The sequence below is a fragment of the Pyxicephalus adspersus genome, chromosome 11, assembly GCF_032062135.1.
Source record: "Pyxicephalus adspersus chromosome 11, UCB_Pads_2.0, whole genome shotgun sequence".
NCBI lineage: Eukaryota > Metazoa > Chordata > Amphibia > Anura > Pyxicephalidae > Pyxicephalus > Pyxicephalus adspersus.
In genome coordinates, this window is record NC_092868.1 from 6558768 (window position 1) to 6579740 (window position 20973).

The following is a 20973-nucleotide window of genomic DNA, read 5'->3' on the forward strand; positions in this document are numbered from 1 at the left end:
TTACAGAGATGAAACTAAGGTTGAGGTTTAAACTTGTTCCAAGTATGACTGCATTGCAAATAAAATTTGGTTGGGTTGAACATGTTTAAAACCATAATGATCTACATGACTTTTGTATGATAGTCAGCAGTCTAAGAATGGCCCTAATCGGGGTGTGGGGTACATGGAGAGGTCAGTACCGTGACAGAAATGGATGAGAGTACACCATATAAGATTTTGCATATCCAACATAAATAAACATTCAGTTCTGGAGCAAACTGTGCTTTGATATGCAGAGAGGAAAAAAGTGAGTTTGTCTTGATCATTTAAGATTTACAAGAGGCTGCAGAAAGAGCTCATCCACAACCTCAGCTGTGTTTAGCAAAATATTTCTTCAAGTCATGTAAACCACCCCTCCCCCCTTCAAGCCTCTGTTCTGCACACTGCGAGCATATATATGTATCTGAAATAATATGTGTATGATAATGCCATTACAGAATACTGACTTATATTGGTGAATGTTGTCAGATCAAAAGTGGAAATCTAAATGTTTTGTTATACAACAAAAGAAAAATGTCTCACATATATCTTTCATTTCCATCTTTGAGGTCAAGAATTGAGAGGAAATCTCCCCATTATTAAATTATTAAATAATGGAAAAAAAAATACATATGTGTTTGTATTACATACAAATTAAACTTAAGAACAAACCTATATAAATATAAGGTTCCCAATTATTTCCCTATATATAAAAAAATATTCTGGTTGGAGATTCCATTGGTACTTGCTTATTATTTCCCCCTTTTTCCACCATCATTGCATATACCAAATAAGTTATTTTTTCTTACCTAGGTGTTTTTATGCATCCTTTACCAGCAAATCAGTGTATTTTGTTCTTCTTGCTTTATTCTTATTAGATGTTGATTCCTCAGCAATATTTAATATTCGGTTTCAGCATTAATTTGGTTTTCCCCAACAGTTCCCCTAAGATAAGCCTTTCAGCAGTGCTACATGCTAATATTTTGTATGCCAATGCTCAAATGGCATCAATTCAGTTTTTTTTTTAGAAAGAAGAAGTTTCCAGGATGATGCTTGGTTGCAAAACAGAAATATTGCTCACTTGCATTGCATAACACGCATGACACATTTACTGGGTGGTAAAAACTTGGAAGGCTCTATTTATAAAACAGAGAAGTGTATCAAAAGTATCAAAAACACTCAAAAAGTGTTTGATGCTCAGCCAGGGCTTTATCCATATGATTTTGTTATTATCATTTTTAAACTTTATATAGCACCAACACATTACTTCAGGTAGGTTAACAAACATGATCAATGTGTATTTTTGGCACTTATTGAAAAGATGTAACAAACACTTTCAATAGTACATTTAGGGAACTAAATGGAACAAATAAGAGAAAGTCAATGATTGGGTTTATATACAAATTACATTTTATTGTTTGCGAATCCTTAATAAATCATTGTTTTTATTCTGAGATATTGGCTGCTTTAATAAAAACAATACAATTTAATTTCAATTGCATTTTAATTTAAATTTAAACTTTTTAATTTCAATCAGCTGATAGATATATGTTGATTTCATAAAAGATAAGCAAAGCACCAGAGACACCCCGTGGAGTATTATCCTACATTCTTGGTCAATAGGGTAGTTTTCTGTAAGATTGTTGCAAATGCTTTGTCTAAGAATAGATTGATGTGCCCATAATGAAGCGTTACCACCATTCCTACTTCGTGTATCTGCTAAACCCAGTAAAAGGGTTTTCACCGGCCTGCACTGAATTCCCAAGTCTGTACACCTTATTTTCTCAGTATTGGAGGTTCCCACTTGCCATACACAGGGTTTATGGGTCTGCATACCTGCTGTGGTCATTATGTGGGTCCCATGCACACCAGTTGTGACCATTATGAGGGGCTCCTACCAACCCTGGTGGATTTTTATTTAATTTTATACTATTGAAAAGTAACAAAAAGGAGCTAGAATAAAGTTGGGGGAAAACTTTATGTTCTTGATGTTGGCGTATCAAAGGCATAAGAAGCCAACCTTTGACTCTACTCTCCAGCTACCACCTGCAGCTAACGTATCACTGGTTTAAATAATTCCTTGTTAGCCATGTAAGAAAAAAGGTCTGACTTTACCAAAAAATGATGATTTTGCATGTGTTTTGACACATTTATGCTCTGCATACCATTTCACTTTCTATTTTTTATAAGGACCTTTTTCATTTTTGACATACATTTAAGATGTGCAAAGAGAGAGTTATCCATGAGCAATTTTTATGAAAGAAACCAATTCTTCTATGTTGCATCCTCATGTGTTTGCATAAATACATTCCTCATCAGGATAACATTCAGGTTGGTCTTCTTTGTATCCAGATCTATATTTCTCCTACAATATAATTTGAAACATTAAGTAAGAGACAGGATAAAGACTGTTTTACTTATATTTATGTAAAAAAATGTAAAAGTTTTATATTTATTTAATATGAAAATCTGTTTTACAAAGTAAATATTTAATACTGGGTACATTATCCCCCTAGCGTTCTAATTCTGTATTTCCATGCAAAAAGCGTTACATTTATTTTTGCATGATAATTTCTTTTACATTGTAGGGTATGATTCTTAGGCATAAATCACCAAAATATGTCCAAAATGTAATACATTTAATAATAAACTTTAAATGAACAAACACAAAAATCTGTTTAAAAAATAGCGAAACGTAATATAACTGTACTGTAGCATGTATAGTATATATATAATTATATATATTATATCAAGATTAGTTCTCTCTTTTGAAGAGGGAAGACGTGTCCCCAGGAACTGCGGGGATCAGCAAGACATCAGGGGATGACAACGGAGCAAGGTAAGTGGGTTTTTTATGATTTTAGCGACTCCGAGTGTGACTGGGGAATAACGCTTTTTGCATTGTAAATCCACCTCGAATCACACTCAGGGTTACCGCTGGAGGGGTTAAATATTCAATATGCAAACCACACTAGGCTATTTTAAAATCCGATCCCAGCACCTGTAGCCAGGAGATCACTAAACTCCACCTTGAAAAAAAAAAGTTTCTTGATTCTGCAATGCATTTCATTTCAGCGCTGCTTATTTTTTATTTTTTTTTTTTTTTAAATCTGATCCAACTATAAACTGAGATTGGTATTTGGAAGACTTTTTCATTGCAAAAAAATATTGGTTTATACTCGTATATAAAGGTATTTTAAGGGTATTAACTAAAAAAAATAGAGTTCAATGTTCTATCTACACCAATTATGAAATATAATAAAATGTGAACATAAATATTTACACATACCTCATTCTGGTAAATAGTGTCTGATTCATAAGGCTGGAATGTGATAAGAAAATGTATATTTATTAATAAATGCATACCACTCCTGACATGCAATATGGAGTATGTTTATAACATTAATGTGGAAATACTTGTCGGGCCAGCGATCCTGTGTTGTGCACCACTGCAGTACCACACCTTGTTTATTCTGTTCAGAAATATCTCTGGAGCAACAAGAAGAATAAGGAAATAGCAGCATCCCCTGCTTCCCTTTAGCTGTGCAGCCTAAGCTGTACCTTCTCAGCATCCCCAACACATACTCTGAGGCTGTGCACAGCTGGAGGGAATTTTAGAAGCAAATAAAAACCATGGCCCAATCCTGCACTGCCATTGCCTGCTTAGACTTTATAGCCTTTGTGCTCCCAGTTACCAGTTGCCTGTTGTATTATTAAACTGGGCCGACTTGCTTTTGTGAGATTTACTGTTGCTGACTTTTCCTGTTCCTAACCCTGTGACTGTTTTCATATTTTCCCTTGGATACCCCATTTGGTGGAGTGATTACTGGTGTATGACCTCTAGGCTAGTAATTTGGAATTGTCTCTGCTGGAGTCCGTGAGCTCCCGGTCCTCTGTCAGTCTTTCAGCAGACATCATTCCTTGCGTTCAAAAGTCCTGGGGCAGCCGTGTGCTAGGACAGTGCAGCGTGGGCTTGGTAAAGGTGAGGACTACAGCATTAGATTGGGGGACTGCTGTTTGTGAAGCCCTTTGTTTATCTTTGCTTATCACGACAAAATACAAAATTACCTGGTCCTTAGAAGGTTTCAAAATTAGCTGAATACAATAAAATAATCAAAAACATAGAATCCCTCCCTTCACTTTTTGTTCCTGTTATTTGAAAGCCAGAAAACAGATGTGGTTGCACAATTTTTTAACTGGTGAAGTACAGAAGTAATGTGGTAAACATTTAATTTTTAATTTCTGCTGGAGTATCATTTTGAGTTAAATTAAAAAGGGCAAACAGCAAAAATATATACTTGTGCAATTTGCACAACTTCCAGTAATTTATATATATTTCAAAATATATGTGACACACGTGCCCATTTGTTTCCCATGTATTGTAACAATTGACTGTTTGCTGCCCATGTATTGTAAATAGTTGTGTTATGTTTTAGGTTTTCAATAATTCTGCTCATTTAGTATCAAAGCAGCACCATTTAAATGATTATATTACTATAAATTATTCCCCTGTAGCCATTGATATTATTATTAAACTCTGTTAATAATCTCTCCAATGTTTCCCCACAGCATGCTATGTGTGGTTCTATTAGAACTTTATTTCTTTTATTTATTTTTTTCTTAAATATACAATGCCCAGGCAATGTTATAGATCAATAATCATAAATAAAATGTATTATTTTTCTAATGTCATGGCAAAAAAAAATATATACTTAAGTATGGAAGAATTTTTCCTTTCTTTTACAAAAACATGTTTAACAGTGGAGGAATTTACCAGTGATCTTTACAACAAAAGTAACTCAACAGAATAACATTTTGTAGAGCAAAAGGTTTGGAGATTTCCCTCTGATAATTTTCACAATTCTATGCCAGACCCAAATAAATTATTTCTGCCAAACAGAGACTACAACTTGTCTTACTAATAGACCTTCCCCTGGGACCTGTTACCTGTACTCTTTGAACCAGTTTATGCATACTCATATTTTGCACTACAACTGTACCCATAGAACACCATTCTTTGGATGATCTTTTCAAAAACAGATCCTCTCAAAGATCAACAGACATTTCATATTGCATGTCTCAACAGCCCCTGAAGAAGCTGAGAATAGCGAAACGTGTCAGAAACCTAGACAGCTGTGATTCTGTGTCTTCTAGCCCAATCCGATGCAACAGGAATTTTTTTGTCTAGTGCCATACTGGCTCAGTGAATTATTGTATAACTTTATGTTCTCTTATCCATGGAAATAAACTAATGTTATAAATGCCCTAAAACACTCCCCTTGCTTTTATTTTCCTAATATTAATCTTGCTGTTTTTCAAATTACCAGTACTGCAAGTGGAAACTAAACTTAAATGTCTTTCTGCACTCTATAATTTGTAGGTATAAGAACAGAGCTATCCGTTTCTTTGCATATCAAAAAATCCTAAATATCTTTTGAATACATGAATACTGACCTCCACATTGGCATAAATATCTCCTTGATTCCATTCTGGATATATCACCTTGGTATTAAAAGTTTGGGAGCCTTTCTTAACTTCACCTTTTACTACTACATTCTTCTCCTTTTTAATCCCTTTGTTTGTTATTTTTTCCATTGTTATGTAGCTGTTGATTCGTATTGGTTCCTGCTTTGGCTTATCTGATCTAGACATGAAGAAAAGAAAAAAAAATCAGTGCTTATCAAAGCAAAGTTAAATTTTATTAATCAATCTATTTTTTTATTATATTAGTCAAAATAAAACGTGGGTGTTGGTTTGCTAAATCAATATAAGCAAATATAAGTGAATTGCTGACATTATTCATCCAATTATGTGCAAGGAAAAATTATTTCCTTGTATATGATTGGCTATTCTTTGCAAATAATATTTATACAGAAATCACTAAGCTAACTGAAAATTCCCTTGCAAGCTGATCATTGCCTTTGTTGTTCTCTTTTAATAAATCCACACCTTTGAGTTGTTAATCTGCAAATAGATATAGGAATTAATCCAAAAATTAAAAATCTAAGTTACGACTATGGTATTTATTAATTTTTCACTAACAAAGCTTTTTATGAACCTGGAAGGTTATATCTGCGAATGTCAATATTAAAATACACCCAAGCTGCTCTCTTCACACCTCACCAATGACCTATAATGACTTCTTCTGTCATAACCTCATCACATGCACGGCTCCAAAACGGTTCTAGGGCTGCCCGGACTCTCTGGAATGGTCTTCCTCATGCTATTCAGATTGCTCTTATTTTCTGAATGTTTAAAAGAGCACCAAAACACTCTTTTAAAACTTGCCTGTCAGTCTTCTTTTGTCTCTTTAACCCCCCTGGTGGTAATCCCGAGTGTAATTTAAGGTGGATTTTACCTGCATATAGTGGTAATCTCGAGTCACACTCGGGGTAGCTTTAACCTAAAAAAAACCCCACTTACCTTGCTGATCCTTGCAGGTCTTCGGGACTCATCTGTCTTCTTTGACCTACAGCCGGGGAATGCAGAGCCGATCTTTGGTTTCCCGCTGACGTCGGTGCATGCGTCGGCGGGCGGGTTGGGGGGAAATTCAAATAATTTTGTATTGGATTCAATACAAAATAGCTGTATTGAGTCCAATACAAAGACATTTTCATATATATAAATATATATATATATATATATATATATATATATATATATAAAATCATAATATATATAGCTGTTGTACAATTATATTACATGTTTAACAATTTTTTTAAACAGATTTTTGTGTTTTTTTTATTTAAAGTTTATTAATAAATTTATTAAATGTGTGTATAAAAGTGATTAAAGCTCAAAATCAACTCAATGCAAATTAAAATGCACATTCTATTCCAGATCAAATCATGAAGAAAAAAGTATCGAGTGTGGAGTTCAACTAGTGTGGTTTATCATTCTGTGAAAATACAGCTGTCAAATCTGGCTCTTATGTAAGGAAGGAAAGCAGTAAATGATGTACGTGCTGGTTATATCGCATTTATCTGTGAGTCGAATCACTTGTTCCAGACGTTGTTCAGAAGAACATCATAATTTGAATAAAATGTTATTTGGAGAGGAGAAAACATAGGAAGTGCTCAGCTAAAATTATCTCAAATGCTTTAAAATGGCAACCAGAAAAGACATGAAAGAAAATGGAAAACTACCATTGGAATGGATAGAAGAAGAGCCAAAATGAGAAAGACTCCAGGCAGATCAAAGGAGGTCCAAAGTTACCTGGGAGTACTGTTACAATTAGAAGACGCCAATGTAAAGCTGAGCTATTGGCAAGAAACCCCCAATGAGAAATGATACAACATTTTGTGGACTGATGAAAAAAAGATTGCTGTTTTTGGGTCTAGGTGCCACAGATTGTGTGTCAGACAACCCCGAACACTGAATTCAAGCCACAGTGCACTGTAAAGATAGTGAAGCATGGTGATGCAAGCATCATGATATGAGGATGTTTCTCATAGTATGTTGTTGGGTCTATTTATCGCATACAAGGGATCATGGGTCAGTTTAAATACATCAAAATACTTGAAGTGGTCATGTTGCTTTCATGCTTAGTGGGACAGGGCCACTAGGGGGTGCTACAGCTTGCACAAAAGTCATCAAAGTGCAGAGTCTAAGCAGAAACCACGTCTTCTCCAGAGCCTCTAGTGGTGAAGATGTCGCGCTGAAGGTTACCGCCAGGTTGTGGTCCTTGGGCACACCAGGGTGGGCAGAAAGATACATGGTACCAAATCACTAGGCAGAAGAAGAAAGGCCAGGGTCAGGGCAGGCAGCAAGCAAGAGAGGTCAGGTTTACAACCCAGGGATCAAATACCAGACATTCAGGAAATAGAAAACAATGACACAGGGGCCACTGCAGACACAGGGAACACAGGAGACACTGGAAGCAACAGGAGGCCCAGGAATATCCACAGACAGAGAGGAACACTGGAAAAGCACAAGGAAATTGGCTGGAAACAACATTCTGGGCAACAAGGGGTTAATGCAAGAGCTGGACGGAGCAAACAGTGAATCAAGCAAAAGGTGTACAGGAACTAGCTCAACAGAACTAGGGGCTTGGCACCAGTGGAGACACATTGCAGTGCTGTGTCTGAGCTAGCTAAATAGCCAGAAATGTTTAAGAGGCTATCATTTGATTGGCTGGCGGGTTGGACAAAACTGATAAAGCTTGGTAGCGTAGGCACTCCCAGAGTCAGAGCTGTGCACATGCACAGGAGAGAGATGCCTGCACTTTAGTGAGGAAGAGGTAACTGTGACAGTTGCCTTATGCCAAAAAGGATTTGCCCTTCAAATTGGTGTTTCAATAAGACAACCCCCAACACACCAGTAAATGAATGAATTCCAGACCAACAAGATTGATGTTATGGAGTGGCCAGCCCATTTTCCGGACCTTAACCCAATAAAAAACTTGTGAGGTTACATCAAAAATGCTGTTTCTGTGGCGCAACAAAGAAATTCAGAAGAATTGTGGAATGTAGTCCAATCATCCTTGCTGGAATGCCTGTTCAGAGGTTGGTTAGCCAAACGTTGGTGGACTCCATGCAACACAGCAGTTCTCAGTAACAGAGGTTATACAACTGAATATTAGTTCTGTGTTTCAAATGAAAGCAAAATCTGGACACACTTTACAGTTTATACAGCAAATGTTTGAAGTTGTAAAGAGGAATACAGACACTGCTATTTTTTCAAACAGCCTAATGTTCTCTTTTCTTCACTTTCTGCAAAGGAATAATACAAATTTGATAAATTCTTTCTGTTTTGATGTGGAATAGAATGCAGAGAGTTCCCAATGCAATTGCATATATTGAAATAAAAGCTATTATAAGAATTTTGAGTTTTTTTTTTGCTTTTTTAAAACACTGCTAATTTTCTGAACACACCCGTAGATGAGAATATTTTAGTTCATTATGAAGTACGTCTAAAGAGCAAATGTTATGTGTTTGTGTTTATGACAACTTTACTAAATTCCTGGTGTATATCCTAACTGAGGTGAAGAGTAATCAAATCAAGTCACCCCAAACAAAAGTGTTTGGAAAAGTTATCTGTCTTCCTAGTGATATAAAAAGCAAGCTTTTAAAAATATTTTGAATTTAACTTATGATCAAACACAAACAACAAGTATATGAATACAAAGTCATATTTTAAAATGAAATACCTGCGTTTTCTACATGCACAAACCACCCCGATGCTGCACAGTATCAAGAATAATATTATCCCACCACCAATTAGAATAAATTTTTGCCAATCCACTGTAAAAAAAAAAGGAAAAGAAGTTTGCATATATGTTAGTTAATTCCATGGAAATATCTTAAAAAACTAAAATACTCTTACTAAGAATATAATGCATAAAATAAATCAGTTTAGAAGAATTCTAACTGTTCAATTTTTGTATGCGTTAGTGTTGCTAACTGCAGATAATCGTATGTTTGCCTGCTTTCTTGTTGGCTCTAAGCATAGTGCCAATATGTCTAATGGGCTATCCATCCCATCCATCCCTAGGACTAAATAAATCTTAAAAAAAATTGAATTACCTAAAGACTGTAATTGAGATAATACATCATTGTTGGACTTAAAACACCTCATTCAAAAGTTGAAGAAGGTAGAGAAAGGTTCAATAAAACCCAGGTGGGTTAGTTGGTATGGTTTCATCCTTCAACCACTATATCACTGTTATGTCCTACATTGACCTAGAAGGTCCTGCAAATGTTCAAAACTGAAGACCTTGGTGGAGGCTTTGGCAACTAATTTAGGAAGGTGGAAGATATGAGGCCCAGAGGTTGTGGGATGTGTCCATAAAAGTTATCTTAACCTGCCACTAGCATTTTTGGGAGGGGTTGGTGGGGTGACTTTAAAAAAAATTGGATTTTAAGACTAAAAGTTTTACAATGGAAACAGTCAATAAGTCTATTATATATTTATCGGTTACAATGGACAACATATATTGAACATCAAAGAAAGACATCTAAATCATAGAACAATACCATGTAAAGGGAGGTGGGACATAGCTGAGCCTTCTTCATTAGTAGCTGAACACGAGACACTCTTGGGGAATAACACTTGTCCTTCAAGAGATACCGCTGTTTTGTTGTTGACCAATAAGGACTTTATGGTAAATTCATGATCTGTTTGGTTGAGGTGGAGGTCCCCAAAAACCCAATGTAGAACTGCAGGTGGGCTTGCCAACACAACACATTGGCAATATATCCAGTTAAGGCTGTATTGACAGTGGGACTCTGGAGCGATTTCAGGCTTCTCTAAAAATAAATGAATAAAGAAAATTACTATTTTTTAAAAAAGGGAATCAAAACCATAATGCAAATATCACATTTTAAAATTACTACTAGTGATGGTTGCAAAAATTTGGATTTCAAATTCTTTCTTGGGGTAAGGGTGAGCAGGGCAAATAGAGAATACCCCTTGCTAATTCTTTCCTAAAAAGGTTTGTCTATAGATACGCTATAACTATAGACAACCATTCCACTGTAAATGGAGGTGGTAAAATTAATTATTATTTTTAAAGAACTGCATTTTAATTGTAAAAGAGAGAATTACCATGTACAAGGAGGCTGTAGGACATTGAACCTTCCATGTTGCTGGCATTGCACCAAATATGAGTGTGAGGAATCTTTATTCCTTTAAGGGTAGCCACTGTTCGAGTGCGACTGGTGGATGAGTATAAGGAGAATCCATTGGTGTGGTTGGTCATACTCAAATCATGGATGTCCCAGTGAATATCTGCAGGTGGATTGGCAATAGCTACACATTCACAGTATACCGAAGTTAAATTCCGTCTGCACCGTGATTCTTTGAGGATTTCTGGTGAGTCTAAAAATTATACAAACAAATTTTTGCTTAATAGAATCTAATTCTTCACATCTGGCAATAGACTCAATCTGTACGGAGTTTTGAAGTAAGACTACTTGTATCAAAATTCCCTCATCACAGTTCCATGGTGATATCTATCACCTAATACAATTAGGGACCCCCCCCCCCCATAGCTCCTAAGAGATAGTTCTGACAGGCAAGGAAGCCCATTGTGATGTCTGGAAGTTATGTTTTCTTACTTGGATTCCACCACATATATTCCATTACCACCAACTGTATGAATTTCGCCGACTTGCCCAGGAGACATGAGAAAACCATACAAATCGGGGGCACTGAAATCCCAAGCTCATTGAATAATGTTAAAAATAATAAAAATATAATCAAATACAAAGGATGAAAATTTGGCAACAAGTTGACTTCAGCTGAATTTAACTGTTACTATCTTCTTATCAAAACTAATTTCACATCACTTTAAGATTATTTACTTTAGGATCATTGCAAAGTACAATAAAGTTCTCTTTGTGTCTGGAGAAAATAACTTTAAACTCCTGATAAGTAAAGGAATCTTCACTGAAAGATCTCTGAAATGTTGAATAGGCTCCCTTTGGGAAGTTGTTTTATCAACTACTATAGATTTCATAGCAAAGCTAGGTGCTTTTTTAGAAACCCTTAATTTAGGTGGGTACTAAAGATTTAAATTAAAGATAACAGTGACTGTTGACCCAGGGAACATCTGATTGCCTTATGGAATCAGGAAGGATTTTTTCCCATGTTGGAGCAAACTAATCATCTCTGGATCATCTGGTTTTCATCTGGGATATGTTTAGTTCCCTAGTAGTTTAACTTAATGTTCTTTTTTTCTACCTGAATTACTATGTAGTTATGTTACTTTGTGGTAAACTGCTCCCAACACAAAAGTGAGATTAAACATGGCAGATTTTTGAGTCTACATAAACGGTAGTTTTAAGCTTATGGAAATCTTTACAGTTTTGGACAGTAACAAGAAAACGTTACAGATATGCTCCCAACAATACAACAAATGCAATCAGTCAAGAAAGAATATGTAAAAACTATGTTTTAAGCTGTATAAAGTCCGACGTGTTTCGCCGCATATAGGCTTCTTCAGGGATACGGTAAAATACAAGCTTACCGGAATGAAGTTAGTGACATAAAGAAAGATTTGGTTGTAGAAGCAACTGTTCATCTGTTAAAAACACATATAGGAGTGTGTATACAATTAAGAATTTGGTATAGTAAGGGGTAGATTTGATCCCAGAAGAGATAGGCAATTTCATACAATTCTGCAGTGATGTAATAGAAAGCACGTACAGAACTAAGCCTTCCCCTTTCTGAGCCCAGGAATTGTGGGTATTTCCAGGATTATTGTAGCAAACATACAAAGGCGGGATTGTTGTAGCAAGCATGAAAATCCAGAGAAGGTAAATACTTGTGTACAGGTCAGGATTCAGAATGCCGTGCAGAGTGGCCGCGTGTGTATTCAAACAGCCCTCCTAGGCTGTATGAAACTGCTTATCTCTACTGGGATCAAATCTACCTCTTACTACACCGAATCCTTAATTGTATACACACTCCTATACGTGTTTTCAACTGATGATATAACCGCTTCTACAACCAAATATTTCACTAACTTCATCCTTGCATCTTCATGCCCTGATCTGCCTACAAAAACAATACCGATCAGGTTGTATATTACCATATCCCTAAAGAAGCCTATCTGCGGCGAAACGCGTTAGATTTTATACAGCTTAAAACACGGTTTTTACATATTCTTTTTTGACTGATTGAATATGTTCTATTATTAGGAGCATATCTGTATAGTACCAATCCCAACCATATCCTGTGGATTGGTTAACAGGAATGGTCATTGAATTGTATGTATGTTGCTTTCACAATTAATACACTAAATATTTTTGAAACCAAAGTGCGAGACACAAACCTCTCTCCTTTTCTTTCTCCAATTCTTCATTTTTGGACAGTAATATACATAACTTTCCTCTCATACCAAATCAGCAATACTTTTGCATTTAAACTCTATTACTGCATGAAGAAAGCCGTTACCGTATAAAGGGAGGTTGTAAGACAATGAGCCTTCTTTATTGCTAGCATTGCACCAAATATCGGCATGAGGAATCATGATTCCTTTAAGGGAAGCCACTGTTCGAAAACCATTGGTGGATGAGTGTGAGGAGAATCCATTGTTGCTATTTGTCTTATTTAAAGTACGGATGTGCCAGCGAATATCTGCCGGTGGATTGGCAATAGCCACGCATTCGCAGTATACGGAACTTACATTTTTGCGGCACCAAGATTCTTTAAGGATTTCTGGCGAGTCTAAAAATTACAGAAACAAAATGTTGCTTTATAAATTATATTTTTACTCATATGATTAACATTGGTATTCCCCAACTGGTATAGACATTGGCCAAACCGATGCCACATGCCAGTAATACAAGTACTAAAAGAGACAGAGGAGAAGAGGAAGGGACTTTCAATGCATCCAATTCAAAACCATAAGATACCCAATTAAAAATATGAAATGAAATATATTTTTATCACAGATTCAAAAACATCAATCCTGTGCTTACAAATGCAATTCCAATAAGAGTCTCAAAATGCTAATCATTCTATGCGTTTCGTGGAACGCAATCCACACAAAGGTCCCTACCTTTTCTCCTCTGTCTACTTTTCAATTTTTATAGGGTTATGGACCCAATCTGTACAGAACTCAATATTACCGCTTTCATCAAAATATCAATCTTTTACATTTAGGGATCTGGATACTAATTCTTAGGTGTCTTAATGGGTCAGAAAAATCATTTTATTGCCTAGAAGTTATATTTCTCCGCTTGTATTCCACAATCCCATTTCCCTCTGTTGAATAGGCATTGCCATATTGCCCATGAGATATGAGAAAACAATAAAGGATTAGAATATGGAAACTTAACAGTTCCTCGTCTAGCTACTGTATATAGTATTAGTTAAAAGATGGCAACTTGTTCAAGTTGGCTGCCATTTTTAACCAAACATTCCCTCATACCAACTAAACACCTTTTTTTTACTTTATAGTGATCTCCATATCAAGTGAGACTTTTCCTTTACTTACGATAGAAGATGTGAGATGAAATATTTTCACGAGGACATGGTTGGACTTTTTGCCTTGCTCACACTATCTTGGAATTTAAAAATGCCAGAAGCTGTTGATACATTCTTCTCTCAGATTATTTTTACGTTTTTATATTATAACATAATTGTGAGTGGTTTTAACCATGGAGGAAAGTTTGTAATGCCCAACCTTCAAATGTTGTAAAATATGTAAACAATTCACCAAATAAGAGAGGAGAGAAGTCCTAAATACATCAAAGATAATCACTGTTTTTGAGCCATTGGTGGATAAGTTTAGTGACTATGGCTTTTGTCAATTTAAAGTATCAATATTCCACTAGTCCTCTTGGTGGTGGTAGGGCATGAAAAGGCCACATGCTCACATCATACTTCACGATACTCCATGATATATATGGTGCTTTTTTTTGCATCATGATATTTTGCCAAATTTTTGCAAGTCTACTAATTGCATAAAAAGCTGTGATCTATAAAATGTATCATTCCTATAACTACAGTTGGCTAAGGATTCTATCCATGCAAGTGATATATGTATTTATAAATATGTATAGGAGTTTCTTCTTCCAAGCTTCCACCCCACCACACTACTAGCTACACAAAAAAAAATGTTTTACACTTACATGTAATTTGCAGGTTACCATTCATGATTTTGGAGTTAGCTCCTAATGGATACTTTGCCTGACAAGTGAGAGAATACCCATTGTGATGTCTGGAGGTTATGAATTTTTGCTTGGATTCTACTTCCCATATACCATTTCCTTGATCTGTGCGGGCATTTGTAACCTGCCCAAGATGAGAAGACCAAACAAGTTCAGGGGCATCCAAGTAGCATGTGTAAATAGTGCTACACTTCACCGTGATGGTTCTGTTTTCCGAAAGTTTTTGACTGGGAAAGTCAAAGACGGGAATTGGTGGACTGTCTACAAAAAAAGAAAAAAATAATAAATACTATTACGCATGTAATGGGTCATACACAAGAGTTTGTGTAAGAACATGACAATAAAAATGTAACATTTAGGCTAATATAGACAGACAAATGCCATCTAAAGATTGACAGATGGAGACGTATTTGCCCAAAACCATCTGGACCCACTAATAAAGTGTCATTGCAACACTTAACAAGAAATGCATGGCTTACAAAATGGTTACTATAATTTTCTTTTTTCTTGCATATTAATAAAAAAAAGTTGTAAAGAACATAAATGTTTATCATTGAAAATATGAAGGTATCTACTAAGATTTAAAAAAAAAAAACTGCCTTACCTTGAACATTTAACACAATATACTGTTTGTAGGAATATTTGAAATGATCCGTCTCAACCCGATACTTAAACTGACTGGCATCTTCTTTGTGAACAGGATTAATTACCATGGAGCAGTTGCCATTTTTTAGATCTCCCAGGAAATAAGCTCGATCATTGTGATTGTCATGTCTATTTGTTAGAAATATCTGGTTTGACTGTAGGTGCCATATACCAGTAATAGTCCATTGCTGTGCGCGTGATTTTTCATATTGAAACTTGCATGGCATAACTACGCAGGAGCTTCTGAATGTTGAAATATATGCAGGAGCATCTATTTTATACTCTGCTCTGGTCATGCAGAAGAAGACTTCTTGAAAAAGAAACACAATCAAACAAATTACAATTTAAGGCTGAACTACCAGATTATGACACTAAAAGTACATTACAGTAGTGGGGCCACTCCTAAATTGCAAGGGTTAAGAGCTCATTTTTTACTAAGCGGTAGTAAAAGGTGTTTTTTATTTTTTTTATATCCTTCCCTCTCATGGTGGCCAGTGCAGATCTTCAGATCTTCAACTATTTGACACCCAGGTCGTGGGCAGGACCTTGGGGAGGTGCAGGACTATTGGTTCGACATTGTTGAGATGATATCAGTGCCTAGGCGCACTGCTTTGAATGTCATCAATTGGAACCTACAGAAGCATGGGTATATGGTAAGTAATTTGTACTACCAACTACACAAACTTAACAGATGCTATAGAAACACTAAAAGGGTGTTTTTTGCCTATAGTTAGGCTTAAAAATATATCAATGCCCAAGAACGGCACATAATTATATTGAAGCTAACCAGTGCCTAAATTTTGTGTCTATATTTATTTTTTCTTCGGGCTAGATACATTTAATGCAAGTTCATTCTGCCAGCATGGCAAATGTATCATACTGTGTATTTCCATTATCATGTATTTAGATTTTAAGTGGAACATAAATATAATACTTCTAAAAGTAGTTTGCTATGCTCCGATTGGATGTAATATACCATTGGCAGCTACTTATCTCTTACACAGGCCAGCCACTCACTTTGCTACCTCAACCTCTTCCACCTTTCTAGGTACCTTGGTGGGCAGGCTCTTGTTCCCTTGCATTGTCTGGCATATTTCTGGTGCTGTAGTCCGGTTACACTACTGCAAGCTCAGACATAAGACCTGATTTATTATAGCTCTCCAAGGCTCCAGGAAACCTGAAAATGGATTTCTTCAAAATCAATTGCTTTTTGCTAGCAAATCTTTTAAATCCTGGACCAGATCAATCTCCAGCCTTGGACAGCTATAATAAATAAGGCCCTTAATCTTGCGGCTAGATTTGAAGCTGGCTCAGCGCACTGACACATTGCAATTCAGTCCTCGAGAGCACCTCTGAATACTCTGATCTTATTCTCTGGTATAGAGATGTCTGGTCTTCTGATATCTTCACATCCTGACCACCTCTTTTCATTAAAGTTCCCCCTTTACCTTAGACCCTTCAGATGAACTGAATCATGGCTCATGAAAGTTGAAGTAATCTTGGAATTTTTGCTCAGAAAACAAAAATCAGCCTAATTCCTTGTTTCACTTCCACAATACAAATTATAATTAGAAAAATGAAACTTTAGGCGTCAGCTTGATTATAAATCAAACCCAATGTGACAGAAATGAAAATATGGTAATGTTTTTCAGCATAATTATATATAAACTCTTGTACAGTGGTAAAAAGTTACCTTGTAAAAGGAAAGCAATGGGGAATATGGCTTTGAAACCCGAAAGTCTTCCACTTGTCATTGTAGAAATGGGTGTTGGTGTAATGCCAGAAGTGAATACGAAGTACTAATGAGACCTGTGAAAAAAGAAGTTTGTTTTACATGTGATCAAAACAATAGACAAACATCAACAGCTATACTATGTAATTGAAACCAGCTGAATTAAAACTACAAATTGCTGAAAATGGAAAATCCAGATTTGCTGGATCACCCAGCCTCACTGGTGAAAGTGTATTATCCCCAGCCTTGGAGAGCTTTAATGAATCAGGGCCATAATGTCTGCTCAAATCCAGCTAAATGTAGTCACATTGATTTGGAGGCGTTTCATAATACAGATCTGAACACAATTGAGCATGCATTTCACTTGTTGAAGACTAAACTTCGGACAGAAAGGCCCACAAACAAACAGCAACTGAAAGCCGCTGCAGTAAAGGCCTGGCAGAGCAAAGGAGGAAACCCAGCATCTGGTGATGTCCATGAGTTCAAGACTACAGGCTGTCATTGCCAGCAAAGGGTTTTCAACCAAGTATTAGAAATGAACATTTTATTTTCAGTTTTTTAATTTGTCCAATTACTTTTGATCCCCTGAAATTAAATGATTGTGTAAAATAAGACTTTAGTTTCACACATTTTATGCAATCTTTTTGTTAAACCTACTGAATTAAAGCTGAAAGTCTGCAGTTCAACTGGATCTGAGTTGTGTCATTTATAATTAATTGTGGTAATGTACAGAACCAAAATTAGAAAAAAGATGTCTCTGTCCAAATATTTATGGACCTAACTCTACACTATGAATGTGGTTAGTTCCTATTCACACTGAAATTAAAGACTGAATGTCTTGAATGGTATCAATGATATTTTCATAGGTTAAAATAGAGTCAATTTTTTTACCACATGTCAAGTCTTAAAACTCAAGGAACTCAGTTATTCCCTACCTTTTCATCCACATTTGGTTCATTGGACCAGGGAAAATCAAAGTAAATTATCAAAAAACCCAATGACTTTTATATGAATACACACATACATGAATACTCACTGTACGTGGCTCCAATCCTTAAACTCAGAATGCCATAATTATTACACAAACCAAACTCTATAGGTCCAGGTTTCCAGTTTGCAATCTTTCTCTGGTGTTAGGATCTAGGTATTCTGTTCATGGAGTATGCTACGTTATATCTTAATCAGGGTTTCCTGGAATCCTAGGGATCTTTCAGAGGTTGATAGAGTTTCTTTGAGAAAATAGCCATTTGTGCCACTTAGTTCAAATGACACCAATGATATTTTTATCTAAGGTAACATACTTCTTATTTGCCACAATGTAGGAGAAATTCTTCCCATAGACCACGGCACTGTGAGTTGTGAATATAGTAATTATAGTAGGGGTTCCCTGAAGACCTGACATTTAGTTCAAGGAGTTCCCTCGTGTTAAAAGGTTGAGAAACAGTTAAAGGATATGGAGATTGCTGTAAAGTTGGGTTAAATTATTTGTTCAACAACTCTACAATTAAGCAAATCTTTGCCTTTAATTACAAACTTTAACAATGAAAATGGTATTGTTTTCATGGGCACTTTACAACATAAATTGGGATAAAAAGGAAACAATAAACAAATGAAACAAACAGTAAACAAAACAAACAGAAAATGTAATTTAACATTTATAAACAAATCAAAATACAAGGCGAGGAATACAACAAGAAACTTTAATCCTTTCCAGTTAGCCCAGGGGAAAATGGATACAGCATTGTAAACTCATTACAACATAAAATTCATTATATGAGGATATAGGAAACTAAACATAACTTTACATTGACTATGTAAGCCAAACCAGATATTCAAGGCAAAATCTTTTTGTACCTTTATTGAAATCAATTGAAAAGTCATATCCAACCCTATACAAGCTGAATAATAGGGTTAGGATGAAGGGGGCAGGAGAGGCACTGTTGGATAAATGGGTGTCATTCGGATCTAAACCAATGTAAAAGAAATCCAAGGGTCTCAGGTTTTGTAAAAAAAACTGCCATTTTATTTTTGCGAGTGCTTGTCAGCCTGTCGTTCATCATTATCCAATTCAGTTTGTTTTAGGTAAAACCAGTGGACACATTGGAGGCCTTCTAATAGCAGACTATCGTTATGGAGCTGATAACAAGATATATGAAATTTAATGGGAAACTGACCTTTGGACTGACTAGTGCATCTTAAAGAATAACAAAGTCTTCAAATGCTTTGGTAAATAAATCTGCATGACCAAGTAAATTACATTAAAAATTATTATCCAGAATTTTTGGACACCTGGACAGCCTCACCAAAAGTACAATAATGTCCTGACACTTCTGGGCTTCCCATTCCAATCCAAAATCTGAAGTCATATAGAAGAGCTTTTTACAGGAATCAAACAAAGATAGATAATACATGGACTTTATTTACAAACTTAACAAACCTATAGGCTTTACATACAAACTGAAAGCAGGCTTACCTTTTTGGTCCACAAACATTCCTTGCTGCTATTATCCTTGAAGGTAAATTACTCCTACCATCTGGTATTGTCTTTTTAAACTATCTCTAAACGGGGCTGACTATGCGGCAGCAAACAAAAAGGAATTAACACAGGAAGAAGTGATGTCTGTGTGATTCTGCAGTGCTATCATTTTCGCAGAGCTCAGTTTGCATAGCTTGGCTGGTGGTTTTTTAAAAAGTTACCAGACATTTCATGCGTTCTACATGTGTTCATCTTGTACAAATACATATTGAAAATGCAGAAAGTGTTGATGGTGTACAGACTACAGTCCTAAATTACAAGCTGTTATCTGGTAGTTCATAGATGTTATTAAAATAAGGGGTTTAGATTTGTTCTGCTTTGGATTGTTGCACTTGGAACATTTTTCGAACTTTCGGCAGAGCAGAATCGGCCTCTCTGCTTGTATACACACACATGTACACGCCTATTCAATAATGCAGAAATGCCAAGTTTCACATCAAGTTGCCTATACAGACTACTACATACCACTGAAAGCACCTCAACTCAGTTATCAAAAAAAAATACGATTTTTTAGCTAAATGTTGTGTATAATGTATGGCCTCTGGCTGCATCTACCTACAATTAACACTTAGAAGACACCCATCATCATCTTCTTTGGAAATGGGCGTCTAAGGCCCTGCTTATTTTACCACTCCAACAGGATCATTTTCTAAGGAGGATACTTACTTGCACCAGAACCAATGACTTTCTTATTTTTGTGATTTAGTGATTTTCTAAGTTGTCTAACGTTCTCAAATACCCCTGAGGAAGCCGGGAGCCAAAACGCGTCGGGGGTAGAGACGGTATACCTTGTTATAAGAGATGTAGGGATTTTGCTGCAATGCTATGGTCTTGCACCCTATAAATATGCAATGGAGACTGACCTATCTCAGATTTTATTTATACCTACAATTTATATGTTTATTTTTGAATGTATAGCTATATTTTGTGAAATTTAAATATCTAATACAAGTTTTTTGCCAACAAACTTTTCTTTGCCTTCAATTTCTTTTTGTATATAACATTTTAAACCCCAAACCTAAACGTTGCATGAATAGATCATTTTTTTTTTGCTAGTCTATACTGCATATCTGAATCCAACATATTAAAGTGGACCTTTAAACCATAGCCTCACCCTGTAAATAGAGAATTAACTAAACTGGTCATCAAACCAACATGCTTTTTGAGCAACACTGGCAAGAACTGAGCCACCCTGGTTTAGAAAGCTATTGGATCCTGTTCATTCTGTTTATGTTTTGCTCATAGACTTCCATATGGAACCATACTCTTGGCAGCCTCTAGCAATCCATTAAAGTACAGCCCCCCTCATTGGAAAGAACGGGGCCGTGGCATATATGGGCAGAAAAAAGACCTGGTCGGGACACATTGCAAAGCAAGCCTGCCCAGTGGCTCTGGACAATGAAAATAGTTGGTTTGAGAAAAGA

At 36.0% G+C, this 20973-nt stretch overlaps 2 protein-coding genes across 4 annotated transcripts in view; both read right to left on the bottom strand.

The window, feature by feature from the left end:
* LOC140341213 (B-cell receptor CD22-like) overlaps nt 1–1036 on the bottom strand; it is a 46689-nt gene extending 45653 nt beyond the window's left edge. Inside the window, exon 1 of the mRNA XM_072426779.1 lies at nt 828–1036. The gene's annotated coding sequence lies outside the window, so the exon portion shown is untranslated. The remainder of the gene's footprint in view (nt 1–827) is intronic.
* Nucleotides 1037–1405: 369 nt separating this feature from the next.
* LOC140340297 (myelin-associated glycoprotein-like) lies at nt 1406–20973 on the bottom strand. Of its 3 annotated transcripts, XM_072425356.1 has the most exons (11): nt 19487–20973; nt 16975–17090; nt 15241–15591; nt 14598–14897; nt 12916–13188; nt 10564–10836; nt 9993–10265; nt 9167–9260; nt 5473–5662; nt 3308–3340; nt 1406–2383 (listed from the first exon to the last, which is right to left on the bottom strand). In XM_072425356.1, exons 2-11 carry the CDS (start codon nt 17033–17035, stop codon nt 2306–2308), a joined length of 1926 nt encoding a protein of 641 aa, XP_072281457.1. In that variant the 5' UTR covers nt 17036–17090; nt 19487–20973; the 3' UTR covers nt 1406–2305. The 3 variants fall into 3 exon arrangements, with proteins under 3 accessions (XP_072281457.1, XP_072281458.1, XP_072281456.1); XM_072425357.1 differs by lacking the exon at nt 3308–3340; XM_072425355.1 differs by having other exon boundaries at nt 1406–3340.

What these genes read in the sequence shown, in the direction of transcription:
- LOC140340297 (XM_072425355.1), bottom strand. Translation starts at nt 17,035, where the DNA reads ATGACAAGTGGAAGACTTTCGGGTTTCAAAGCCATATTCCCCATTGCT. An exon ending in TTACAACCTCCCTTTATACG is followed by an intron (nt 10,837 to 12,915) that starts GTAACGGCTTTC and finishes TATAATTTTTAG; the next exon opens with ACTCACCAGAAATCCTCAAA. An exon ending in CTACAGCCTCCTTGTACATG is followed by an intron (nt 10,266 to 10,563) that starts GTAATTCTCTCT and finishes ATTTATTTTTAG; the next exon opens with AGAAGCCTGAAATCGCTCCA.